At 37.6% G+C, this 13664-nt stretch overlaps 1 protein-coding gene across 3 annotated transcripts in view; it reads left to right on the top strand.

Moving 5' to 3' along the window:
* The first annotated feature begins 2740 nt into the window (after positions 1–2740).
* The window catches only part of Ergic2 (ERGIC and golgi 2), a 39783-nt gene continuing 28859 nt past the window's right edge, over positions 2741–13664 (top strand). For 2 of the 3 annotated variants that reach the window (XM_023716037.1, XM_023716023.1), the window contains exons 1-3: positions 2741–2842; positions 6541–6605; positions 10795–10937. In XM_023716037.1, coding sequence (XP_023571805.1) covers positions 10832–10937 — 106 coding nt within the window. In that variant the 5' untranslated portion in view covers positions 2741–2842; positions 6541–6605; positions 10795–10831. Of the gene's footprint in view, positions 2843–3209; positions 3371–6540; positions 6606–10794; positions 10938–13664 lie in introns of those variants that run through there. The other variant, XM_023716030.1, reaches the window with a different exon arrangement.

Below are 13664 nucleotides of genomic sequence, written 5' to 3'. Positions count from 1 at the left end.
AAAAGACAGAAAATAGGAAATAGGGAGATAGGTCTTTTGCAGAAGGAAAGGAGACTAAGAAATGGAGAGAGAGGGTAAAAGGCAGAAGGGAATGAAGAAGAATTAAGATGTGTTATGTATGTGCACCAAGTCTCAGGAATAGAACATTATATACCATGAACATTTACTAATGAAAAAACCGAAAAAACTGTTAATCAGGATTCTACTGGTGTATAGCTGGTGGTAAAGCACATGCTTAGCTTGCCAGAGGCTGAGGGTTCCATCCCCTGCCTGTGTGCCTGCACACATGTCACCAGAGTTTCACTGTTCAGGGGAAATTGTCTTTGTGTTATGTAGGGAAATAACCAGTTTTTTGGTTTTTGTTTTCAAACTAACAGGATCACAGTAATCAGTTTTACTATACAGTACTACGAAGCCAAACTCCCATGAGATTGTTGTTACCTTCAAAATAGATTACTCTGGAGACCAGGGATCAGGTGTAACTAAGTGAACAACAGTTTGCCACCTAGAGCCTGTACAGTAGTAGGTCCTGGCAAAAAGTTCTGCTGATCCTTTATTATTAAGATGAAGAAATATTTTATATACATGTTTTAATTACTTAATCCTGCTTAATACCCTATGAGATCTTACCAAACCCATTTTATAGAAGAGGAAATGGGGACAAAAAGAGATGAAATAAAATACCTCAGGAAACAGGCTATTATACTTGATTTTTTTTTAAAAGGAAAAAAAACCCCAAAATTTCAAAACAATAGGAGAGTAACAACACATGCGGTATTATTTTTAAATTAGTTACTCAGAGTACATGATATAGGCATTTATTGTCGAAACAATATTAGCTCAAACATTTCTTTTCAATGGACTAAGAGAAATTAGTAAACTATTTTAACTATCATATATTTATAAATCTATAAATATTTATAATATGTAAATCATATGTATTGTGCTTCTCCCTTTTTTCCTTTCTCCTATTCCAATTTCTATTTCCTTTTGAACAGTTTCTTCCCTTTTAACAGTATATATTGTACATTTTGGATCTTATTTACTTTCAGCTTCTCACAATAGGGGGATAATATGACGTTTAAACATGTGAGTATGGACTTCACTTACAAGTATGGCCTCAAGTTGCATCCGTTTACCCATAAAAGTCTTAAGCTTATCTTTATGGCTGAATAGTACTCCACTGCATAAAAACTTTTAAAAAATCCATTCATTAGTTGATGTGTATTTGGGTTGTTTCCAAGATCTGGCTATTACAAATTGTGTTGTTATAAACATGAGAACACATATATATGATGCTTCTGAGAAGACACCAAAAAAGAGGAGTAACTGGGTCAAATAGGACCTCCAATTCTAGTTTTTTGAGGAATCTTCACACTGATTTACCCAATGGTTGCACCCTACAGTGTTGCACTAGCAGTGGAAAAGGGTTCATTTTCCCCCATAGGCCTTCCAGAATTTACTATTGGTTGGTTTCTTGAAAATAGCCATTCTTTTCCTGCCAGATGGAATTGGTGTTGTTTTAATTTGCATGATCACTGATGCAAATGAATGACCTGTGCTGTTCAACAATTTTTCACGTATTATACTTGTTGGTTGTATTTTTTTTTTTTTCTTATCTAAGAAGTGTGTATTTATCTCAGATATCCATTTTTGGATTAGGTCTTTAAATTTGGGAGGTCTGTTTTTTTTTTCTTTTTTTGAGTTCTTAATACGGTGTACTGGAATTTTAAACAGAAACCTTGGCTTCAGAGTTTATGATTCTACTCACTGAACTTTGCCTCTTATTAAACACGTGAAAGAAGTGGTAACCTTAAATCGATTTAGCCGTACTAACTCTGAAAGTCTGGAAATGAAATTTACCCATGAAATCCGTCCTTATTTTGGGGGACAGTTTCAGCTTGATGAGATTTCATATTTCAGCAAATACAGTAAAGTGATTTGCACCTCTTAAGATCAGCTCAGTAGATAGGTGGTCAAGGTCTCTGGTGGCTCAGGCTTTCAAGCAGCCAAAGTTGGAACCACCTCTTAGTGCAAACGCCTTGTGTATTAAGCAGACACATAATGATATCGCCTGAAAAGTGGTGGTAGAGTTATGGAGGGCAGACCGAGAGCTTAACAGAGTCTTCCGCGTAAGCATCCAGTCATAATTATACTTCGGGTAGGCTTTTTTGGTCCCTAAATCAGCTAATTTAAGCCCCACTGTGTGTCCATAACATCCGGTGACGAGCTGGAATGGGCTTCCTCCAGCAGCTCCTCCAAGGTACCCTCTGCGAGCCCTGAGGCTCGCCCCACCGAGGCGTGGGAGGACGAAGGGTGTCGCTGGGCGAAGGGGCGCGAGGCAGGCGACTGCGCTTTCTCACGGAGCTGTAGTCGCAGGAAACAAAACAAAGACCCAAACTCAACAGCGTCAAGTAGGCCGGCAAAAGATGTAAGCGCTCAGGACACACAACAGCAACGCAGAGAAAGGCTGCAAAATGCTGCCGAGAAGTTAGAAGGGCAGCGCTAGCAACCCTGTCAACATCCCTCACTCTCGCCAGGGTGAACGCTCTCCACCGCGGAGACTTGACCTCTCCTCCCGCCCGAAGCGACCAGAGACGCGCGCGCAGCAGCACCTGAAGCACGTCCTACCCTCCTTTCAGCGTTAACACGCCCCTTTCGCTTTGACCACGCCCCCGGAGCGTATCGTCACTAAGGCAGTATCGTGAGAACTCTGCATACCTCCCTTCGACGTGTTCACTGGTGATAGTCGCTTTTGTTCTCGCGATACTTCCGGGTACTCTGGAACCCGGCGGCCCGGGCTTCTGTGAAATATGGCGGCCGTCTGGGACCGTAACACAAGGTAAAATACTGAAGCCACCCATCAGTTCTATTCCGTCGATGGTGTAGGGCTGAGTCTGGAGTGAATGCAGTTGAGGGGGCAGAGAGGGAGGCTGGCGTTGGCTTGGTTCCCCGGCCTTCACAGAGCCGCTCCGCCCCCGGGGGCGTTCCTGGCCGAACCTTGGGCAGCGCTGGGCCCGGGGCGCCCCTCTCACAGTCCACGGGTCTCCGAGCTGCCTGCGGCCCGAAGTCGTCCAAGGGCTTCCTCGACAGCTTCCGCTCCTGCTTCTCACGGTGCCAGGGGCGGCTTCGGACCGCAGGCAAGTGGATCCGGACCGCGTCCCGCCTCCCGGCGCCAGCTTCACTCGGACAAGCCCCCTTTCCCAGCCGCACGCTGCTCTGTCCAAAGAAGGGGCTCGCCCGGCCGGTGCACGCGCCGAGGCCCTCGCCGGGCCCGGGGTCGCAGCCCCTCGTGTCTCGAGCAGCCCGCGGAGGTCGCTGGGGGGTCCTCGGGGAGAGCAGCCGTGGGCATCGGGGGCGTGTAGAGTTGGTAGGTCTTTACTGTAGGAAAACACGTCCACGGAACTTATGTGCTGAGCGCCTTGTGCCTTCGAGACAGGGGAGCAAAGTAACATGTGTTAAAATTCTGCAAGACTAGTTTTCAGAAACAGTTAAGATACAGTTAAAACAAGATTTCACTGAAGTTGTATTTTTCAATTAATTGCGTTGCCGGATATCTTGAACTCTGGGATGCAGACGTAAAGAAATAAATCTAGTTCGCTAACGTGCATGTAATAATTCTCTTAGAGGAGAAACATTTTACGTTTTGGTGGATGGGAGTGGATGGGATAAGAAAAAGTTTCTCTTTTCCTAGTAAATGTTAATACACAATTGAGTATTGTTATGATATGTGAAGTTTGTGAAATCTCAAAGGAACAGCAAAGAATTAAGAAAATTAAGGATTCCTCCCCCCTCGGGATTAGTGATTTAAATGGAAGAAGAAAATGAAATTCGTTTTTTAATAGAGGTTACTTTCTGTCAAGCATGATGATACATACTTATATTCCCAGGACTCTGGGAGACTGAGGCAGGAGGATCACAAGTTTGGGCTTTAGCGATTTAGCAGACTCTTAGCTCCAAAATCAAAAGAGGGCTGTGAGTCTGCCTGGGATGTAGTTACTCTGAAGGCACTGGTTCAGTGCTCAGTACAGGCCAAAAGTACTTTGTCTGTGTTGCAGTAAATTTAATCTACAATAATACATTAATGCCTGACTCATAGCAAGGTTGTAGAAGTAAATGAAAACGTACAAAGCATTTAGAACAGTACTGTACCTGTTTACCATATAATCAGAATTTTCATTTTCTGACTTCTGTAGTTGGAAATATTACCTTGGTACTTTGTTAAAATACAGATTGAAGAAAATTGTTTCTTTATAAACCCCAGAATTGAGTTAACACTCCTCAGAGTGTTTGGTTAATATGTCCTTGAACTTTTGACTTCAAATTGCACTTATCCTGTCTTACTAAAGTCCAAATGCTTCATTTTTACCTCTCCATGTAGCCTTATTGCTGTCAAGGTCAGTTCTGTGCCTCTGGGTTTCCAGGTAACCCAGAATCTTGTTTTTTAGATCATTCATTCTATTGTACATATCCCTTATGTATCACTAACATTTTTCCCTCACGTTTATGTTCCTTATACTTTCTTACTTTAATTTTGTGCACCTTTCTTGAGTAGCTACTATAGTCAAGTCGTCATTGAGGACTTACACCTGTCCTTGCTGTCAGGCATTCCATATTGTTTTATTGCTGACTACAATCTCTTTCTCTTAATTTCCAGTCTTCAGTAAATGTCCTTCCTTACTGTGAGACTATCAATTAACCTCAGGTACTTTACCACAGAATCTTAACTACACTGCAGATCTTTGAATCTTTGCCTTTCTTGGAAAGAGCAAGCAGATATTTATTAATTTATTAAATTAGAAAATAAATATTTAGCAAATGAAAACAAATTTTATTTTTGTACCCATTAAAAACTATAAGGTAGCAATTATTTTTTCCTCCCCTATTTAAAATAAAAATATAAAAAGGATCCTGAGAAGTTGAGGATCTTTCCACATTTGTTAGATAACTGTTAAGTGCCTAGATAATTCAGTTTTTTTCTGATACCAGAATTCACCATTTATGCCATCTCATTTGGTTTCCAAATAAACCTTTTTATTCCTGAGAAAGTTACTAGGTTTATTCGAATTATTTTGGGCAAACAACTTAGCAAACACAGCATTTAACTCTTATAAAAACAGTTAAGTTCCTTTGTTATTTTTTGTGTGTTTAGTATTTGTAAAGTGAGACTATGATGTTTTTGTTTTGGGGACAAAATCTCACTATGTGTTGGAGGCTGGCCTTGAATTCACTTTGTAGTGCAGGCTGCCCTTGAATTCTTGGGGATCCTGCTGTTTGAGCGTCTGTTTTGAGATTACATGTGTATGCTGCCACCACATCTGGCTCATAATCATTTTACCAAGTGTTTTTTATTGTAGTATTCGAATGCTATATAGTTAAGTAATTTATATTTATAGATAGCTTGTGGTTTTACTTTCATTTCTGCAGTTCAGTGATGGCTTGAATAGTATTTATCTCTTTACTCATTCTGATTAGTAGCATATTATTTCCTGTGGCTGCTTTAACAGTTATCATAACTGGAACACACATTTATACTGTCACACTACTGGAGGTCAGAAGTCCAAAACCAAGGTGGTGGTGGGCCGTGCTTACTCTGGATGCTTTGTAAAAGCATCCTTCCTTGATTCTTCCTAGCTCCTTGGCAGTTCTGGTAGATGCTTCCCTCTAACCTATCTTCATGTGCCATTTCTCTATGTGTCTTCTTGTCTTCATGACCTCTAATCTTTAGATTTGATGTCATCCAAATCCATCATGATTTCATCTGAATTGTATCTGCAAATACCAAAATGTTTCTGAAGAGGGCCCATTCACAGATGCCAGGGTCTAGGTCTTTAGCATATCTTTTGGGGGCTACAGTTCCACCCACAACATGGCCAGATGTGTTAACTAATGAAATATTTCTCATTACCAAATGATTGTTATAAATAGAATTTGACTGATAAAACTTTGGTGATGGATAGATGGTCTCTTTTTTGGTTCATTTTAAATGTAATTGAGCAGATTGTGAAAAGTTCATGAATACTTAAATTTTGGCAAAGCATCTGGTAGTCTCATATTCATATTAAGGCAGTGATGAGATACCAGTGGCATTACGTATGTGACCAGCGTCTGTATTCCATATGGAGGGGGTACCAAAGATCACACTCTGGACCTCGTGCTTACCAGGCAGGTACTTTAACCACTGAGCTCCCCCTAACCTTGGAGTTTCTTATGAAGTTATTCAGAGTATTGCCTTGACCATAGTTGTGCCTGGTGACTTCCTGGACAGTTTAGGGCTGACTATAAAGAAACAGATGTGGTGCTAGTGATTATCAAAGTATAAGTAGCAGCACCACCCAACTGACAAAGGAGTTGGGCACAGTGACCCACACATATTTTTATATTGTGAACCAATCTCAAAAGATGTATGGGAAAAAACAGGAAGAGCCTGAGTCTGAGGACTGAAATAGAATTAGTTTTTTATTTTGGTAAGGATATCTAAAAATGGAACACTAAAAACCTCTATTATTAAAAACCTGTTATTTTTGTCATCTCATAAAGGAAAGGACATTTTGATGCAAATAAGAAAGAAATAATCTCAGGATAGAAGACGGAGTTTTAAATTGGTAAGTTTTTTTTTTTTTTTTTAAAGTTTCCTCCCCTGATCTCCTTTAAGTAAATACAGAAGACTATGTGGTGGTGTCTTTCGGGAAGCATTGGCCCTTGTTATTTCTGAGTACATTTTTAAAAAATTAGTGACCAGTAAGCAAGGAAGCAAGTAGAGAGCAATGGAATGGGCTGACTGGGAGGGTCCAAGGTTTGAGAACCCTGGTAGACATGAAGAAGTTGAAGATTAGTTGCTTCAATTTGGAGGAGAAAATACTGTTTTGGGTTTTTGATGTGCAGCAGTTTTTGAGACTTGAGATGAGCCAAGACATAGTCCTGCTTGTGTGAGTATAGGATGAAGATAGAGGTTCTTGTAACAGAAGAACTATTAAGCTTATGTGATATAAACATTTTGCTGTAAATGAATGTTGTGGGCTCTTGAGTTCAAAGGATGCTGATAGACTAGGGAAGAGGAGAAACATAACTAGTACTGATACTTGGGTGCTGAAGTTATTAAGGAAATTACAAGCACACCCAGATGTCATTGGAAAGTGGCAACAGGTCCTGAAATGAGATTAATTATGTACTGTGCATTGATTTTTGCACAGATTTGCATAAGTACTCTGCATAAAATTTTGGATCAGTGTACTTGGAGTCAGATGCCAAGTTCTGCCACCAGCTCTGTGACCCTGAGGAAAAATATTTGACTGTTCCATGACTCATTTCCTCATCTCTGCTTTTTTGGAGTCAGGGTCTTGCTGTGTAGTTCAGGCTGGCCTTGAACTCATTATATAGCCTACATATGCTGGAATTCAGGGCAGTCTTCCTGTCTCAGCCTCCTGAATGCTGCAATGTCATGCCTGGCTTTTCATCTTTAAGTGGGAATAAAAATAGTATGTACTTCCTAGAGTATAAAGTGAGTTAATGGGTAAATGCCAGGCATGATGAAATTATTATCAAGTATGTACCTGTACTTTCAGCACTCAGGAGGCTAAGGCGGGAGGATCGAAGTCAGCCTGAACTACGTAGCAAGACCTTATCTCAAAAAAAAAAAAAATCTCTGAATCATACATGACAGCTGTGCTTCTGACTGCGCAGTGTGTATGCTAACTATTAATAGCATAAGGTAAACTTGAGAAGGGAAGAATTGGCTGAGAGGTATGATAGAACACATTTCCTTTTTACTCTGTGTGTCTCAGAAGTGAGGATTGGGAAGGAAATTCCACCAGGAGGTCTGGTTTTCTAAAGAGAGCAGGTAGAGGGATTTCTTTTAGAGACATGAGAAATTATTGAGTAACTTACATCTAAATGGTGGTTTTATAGAGTGGTAAGCTTTAAAATCAGTTTTTTAGACATCAGTGAGCTTTTAGGAATGGATGGGAAGGTTATCAGTGGCAGGTGCTTCATTCTACAGTGACAATCATGGACAGGAATGGAGGAAGCAGAGCTTCTAAAGCAGGACAGAACAGTGGCAGTGGCCCTTTGGCACCCTTTGGCACTCACGTATTTCTTTCATGACAAAAGATGTTAATGTGTGAGGGTTTTTTTTCCTAATTAAAACCTCCTTACTCAGTTGTAATATTGTAATGTTGTAATTGTAATATTGACACTTTGTGGTAAGAAAATGGGTTTAGGGTTGCATTTTGGGGATTCATCTCTAAAAGGTTTGCCATGACTATGAGTTTTTATAAAAGCTAATTAGCTGCTGACCACAATTTTATGCTTATATATAATTTGAAAGAAAAGATTTATGAAGTTTGTGAAAATAGAACATTTTAGAAACTTTTAGAAGTAGAACTCACTATTTTCTATAATTGCTGAAGAGTTCTGTAGAAATTCTTTTCAGCTACTGTTGCAGGTGTTAGAATTACTATAGTGAACAAAACAGGAGAACTTCTGCTGAAACTTACATGGTGTATATTTACTTATATGTGATATTTCGTTGTGATTTGAATCTGTGCTAATGTTGGTGTTTTCTGGAGGAGGTTTCCTTCCTTCCCTCAACAAATATGTACTAAATACCTTTGTGCCAGGCATTGTAATTGCAGATTCCAAGCTAGACGTGATTCTTGCCCTAAAAAAGAACTGGGAGAAAACGAAAATGAAACCAGCAGTTACAGGCAATGTGAGAATGGTACAGTGTTCTGGACCACACAGATTTGGGAGTGATGGAATGTTTCTCCCCTCAGACACAGACAGGTATACTGGGACTGGAAGAGAAAGGCCAGCTAGGTAAATGAGACGGTATGAGGATAGGGACTATCGCTGGCAGAGAGAACAACATATTTAAAGGATTTAGGCAGATGTGGTGGCACATGTGTGTAATCCCAGCACTGGGGAGGCTGAGGCAGGAGCATTGCTTCAAGTTTGAGGCCACTTGGGATACAAATTGAGTTCAAGGCCAGCCCAAACAGAAAGTAAAACTGTCTCAAAAAGACAAAAGAAAAAAAAAAAAAAAAGAATTTAAAGTTATTTTGTGGCTGTAATTTTAGACTGTGAGGGGTTGAGTTTGAAGAAAAGTAACCAGAACTTAGGTTTGAAGGACAAGGAATTTAAGAAAAATACCAGATTTATGTATTAAAAGGATGATCATAGAAACATGGAGAATAAATCAAGGATTTATGATGAGAAGTTTTTGAAATACACAGAGATTTTGAAATATGGTCTGGTAAGTGCCTTCTGAAGAAGAGAGGGCTACTTGTGAGAAATTTAGGAAAAACTTTTAAGTCTAGGGATATAACTCCTGCTTGTAGCTTGTTCAGTTGGGTTTGTGGTTTCAATCATTAAGATGGGCATACAGCAGTAGGAACAGTTATTAATAGGGTGAAATATTCCTAGGTAAGTCTAAATCATCTTAGAATATTTTGCGGATTTAGGAAGGGATCGTTTTAATAGTGTGAAATGCTGCTTTTTGAGTTTCTTGAGTCAAAATCATCTTTGAAGTGTCTAGATGAAACTGTAAATGAAGAGACAGGTTTATCTGTGTCAAGATTTTGGCCTACAGTAAAGGTTTGGGAGGAATCAACATGTAGATGGGAGCTGAAGGAATGGGAAAGATGAGGGAGAGAGAAGAGGTTGGGAGGAGGCCCTGGTGCAGAGCCTGAGGGGGAAGATGAATCACAAAGTAAGAGGTAGAATGAAAATCGGGAGTTTTGTGTAGATTAAGCATCCCTTATCCGTAGTACTTTGACCTGGAAGTGTTTCAGATTTTGTAGTTTTCTAATTTTGGAGTACTTGGTTTAACTACTAGTTTTCAGCTATATTGTTAAAATTATAAAAATGGGAAAATTTAGTTATTTGTTTGGCCTTACTTTCACTCCTGTATTGAAGATTGAAGTCAAGACCTGCACATTGAGCTATATCCCCACCCCTTTTTGTTTTTTACTTTGAGGTAGTGTCTAAATTGATAAGTTGCCCAGCTAAACTTGAACTTGGGATCCTGCTGCCTCAGCTTTCTGTTTTAGATGTGCTGGCTTAAAAAAAGAAGAATAGTTTAATTTTAATATTTTATTATAAAAGGTAATTTGCAAAGGCCAAAATTACGTAAAGCTTAACATTTTCCCATGGTGTACTTCAGATATTTTTATATGTAAAATTGCTTGTTGTTTATATCTTTCTAGCCCATAAAATTAATAGCCATAAGGCTTTGAATCTTTCAATGTGTCATGAGTATTCTCTTATGGCATTAAATAATTAATAAGGTTTTTAGTGCACCATAACTTGTATGTCTGATACCCTACACTTCTTCTGTATCATCAGTAATTTTTAAAATAGGAGCGCTACTCTCATTAGTACATTTTTATACTAATTATTGCCTTAGGATACATTTTTGAAGAAGAATTTACTTAGTCAAAAGAGGAATTGTAAACGTTTTTACTATTATCAATGTAAGAGCATGCCTATTTTATACCATCATCCATTACTGGAAATTTTTAAAATGAATTTGTTAGTATATTTACATAATAAAAATAATTCTAAATTTCAGTTTATGTATTTAAATATCATGAATTCTTGAATTATTTTAAACCTTGTTTTGCTATTTGATATGTTTGTGTAAGTTGCCTTTTACTGCTAGCTTTTGTGGGGTCCAGGAGGAGAAAAGAGTAGTGTGGGTGAGAGTTGTGCCTCCAGGAGGGAGAAGAATGCTCATGTGCTCTAAGGAAATTTGGCAGTTGCCAGAGTTCATTTATTCATTACTTTATTTCTTAGCATGACTATATGAAGAAAGAGGAAGGTTTTCCTGAAGATGAGGCGACTGAATCGGAAGAAAACCTTAAATTTGGTGAAAGAATTGGATGCATTTCCTAAGGTTCCTCAGAGCTATGTGGAGACTTCAGCCAGTGGGGGCACAGTTTCTCTAATAGCATTTACCACTATGGCTTTATTAACAATAATGGAATTCTCAGTGTATCAAGACACATGGATGAAGTATGAATATGAAGTAGACAAGGATTTTTCTAGGTAACTTTTTTTCCTTCTGGAAATCCTTCTAGTTGTTTTAAAAATAGCATACTAACATATCCTTTTTATTTAAAAACAAAAAACAACTGCCCTTAGTGCTTAAGAAATAGTCCTTGGAAGTCTCTTTGACTGTGTGTATTATGTGAAACATTTTAGAATCATTTAAATTCTACTAAAATTCTAAAAGATGGACTTTAAAAAATGAGTTAGAAAAACATGTTTTTTCTTTGCTGTATACACTGTATGAAATTGAAAGTTTATTCAGAATTTTGAAGTATTTTACTAATCTTTGTGAACTGAAAATATCTAAAGATATAGTACATATATATATATCTTGATTTTATAAGCTATATCTAAATTAAATTTTGATGTAAGTAGTTTCACTTCTAAATTTTTGAAAATAAAGCACTTTAGATTACTTCATATTTATTCATTTATTTGGATTTTTTAGTGGGTGGCAGATAATAGATTTATACTATTAAAATTGTACTAGATCGGAAGAAACATCTAATTTTTTATGCAAATTTTAGTTCTGTGATTTACTAACTACATAAGTTTTGGGAAGTTACTAAATATTTAACTGAGCATGTTTCAGTTTCCTATTTTGTGAAATGAAAATAATACTGTCTTTCTGGTGGTGTTCAGGACAAATTGACTAGTACTTATAAATTTCTGTGTAGCTATGGATAAGACATACAGTTGACTTCTTTTAAGCCTCATTTTCTCCATCTTACCCTATGAGTATTATTCTAGGTATCATTAGATTCCAAGGAGTTTGTTTTTATTTTGAATTGGATTTTAGCACCAGTGACATACATTTTATTTTTTTCCCAGCATAGTCTTAGATAGTTCATAAATGTGTTAAGGACACCTGGAAGCCTACTTGGCCTTCTGCACTAGTTCCTACAGCATTTTTTGAACCCAACTCCCAACGTCATTTGGACCAAGTATAAACTCTAGATAATACTCTGACGCTCTAACAATTTATAATTCCTGTTGAACTCGTGAAAATTATAGAAGTGAAAAAAGTTTTAATAGGAAATATAGGACTGAGTTTAATTGGGCCCATTCTGCAATTCTGATTGTTTGAAAATGATTTTATTTGATCTAATCATATGAAAATAAAGGATTGGTTGAAACTTTTACACTTGATCTTAGCCGAAAGGCTGAGAAGTGATAGGTTGAAACTTTTAAAAAGGCAATACAAAATTGAAGCATCAGATTTCTTTGTTTTTTTTTTTTTTTTTTTTTTTTTTTGTAATGAGCTCATATTTACCCTGAGTTACACAGACTCAGTTTCCTGTATGTCACTTTAGTGATTGAGTAATTTTCATCAGGCATTTATTTACTCTGCCCTAAACACTGTGAATTACTTGAAAAGCTGAAGTCTCCCATCTTACAGCTCCCTGATATAAAGAAGATAATATTAGTAAGGCGTGTAGCATAATGCATGATATTGACAGAAGAGAAAACTTCGTAATTCCTAATTCTCGAAGTTTTACATGCTTAAAGGAAGAATCTGTGCCAACTTCATATAAACAGATGTTAAGATTTTTTTGTAAAATCTTGAAATTGCCCAATGTTATTTCCCTTGTAGTTACTGTTAGGAAATTAAAGGATACTATGTTAAAAATCTGAAATTGAAAAGGTTTTTGGAATAATCACAAAGTGAAACTTCTGCTTTTTTAAATACCTTTGTTTTAACAATAACACTTGTGATTCAAATTTTAACTGGCATATTCATCTTGAAATTCAAGTTTTTCATGTATCAGTTGATTGCTCTTCCTCATGCTTTGCTGACAGGTTCTATATGTACCTTTCTTTTGTGGGGGGTGGCGGGTACCGGGGATCAAACTTAGGGCCTTTTGCTTGGCACACAATTGCTTAGGCCACAAAACTATCTCCCTGGTCCCCCTTTTTAAAAGAAGTTACTTTTTTATTTAAAGACACTACAAAATAGTAAAAAAACCAAACGAAAACAAACAAACCAAAAAAAGCAAGGAAACAATGTAGAATTTCACTAAGCAAAATAACATGTACCTTTTGTCTTTTAGTAAATTGAGAATCAACATAGATATCACCGTTGCCATGAAGTGTCAGTGTAAGTGTACATGCAGCTCCATGAATCAGTGTATTTTAAGTTTCAAACAGTTGCCTGTAAAATTGAAAGCTAAACATTGAATTTTGGCTTTACTTTTCCTCTATAGCACTTAAAATTTTTAATGATGAAAATTATTTTATCGGTTTATATTCTTTAAATTTCTTTCCATAAAGAGGTTTAGCTTTTATATTAATATATATATATATAACTAAAATAAGATGGGAAGAAAATCTTGTCAGAGTTTTAGTTTGAGTTCATTCTCTTTTCTTTTTGGAGTACCATGTTTTCCACCACATTCCACATATATACCTTGCTTCAGTTTATAACCTTTACTGTAATTTACTCTTCTTCTTTGATACCAGGGATCAAACTCTGGATCTTGTGCTTGCCAGGCAGACACCTTTGCCACTGAGCTATCTCCTGGTCCTCATAGTTTACTCTTACATTTTAGAATATAGATCCAGCTGTTTTAAATGAAGTAATAGGCTGCCTTTTTCTGTTTTCTTCACTAGCTTCA

Source organism: Octodon degus, unplaced genomic scaffold (assembly GCF_000260255.1).
Source record: "Octodon degus isolate 3935 unplaced genomic scaffold, OctDeg1.0 scaffold00004, whole genome shotgun sequence".
Taxonomy (NCBI): Eukaryota; Metazoa; Chordata; class Mammalia; order Rodentia; family Octodontidae; genus Octodon; species Octodon degus.
Note: the sequence above shows the minus strand (reverse complement) of the source record. Positions and strands in the feature narration are given on the sequence as shown.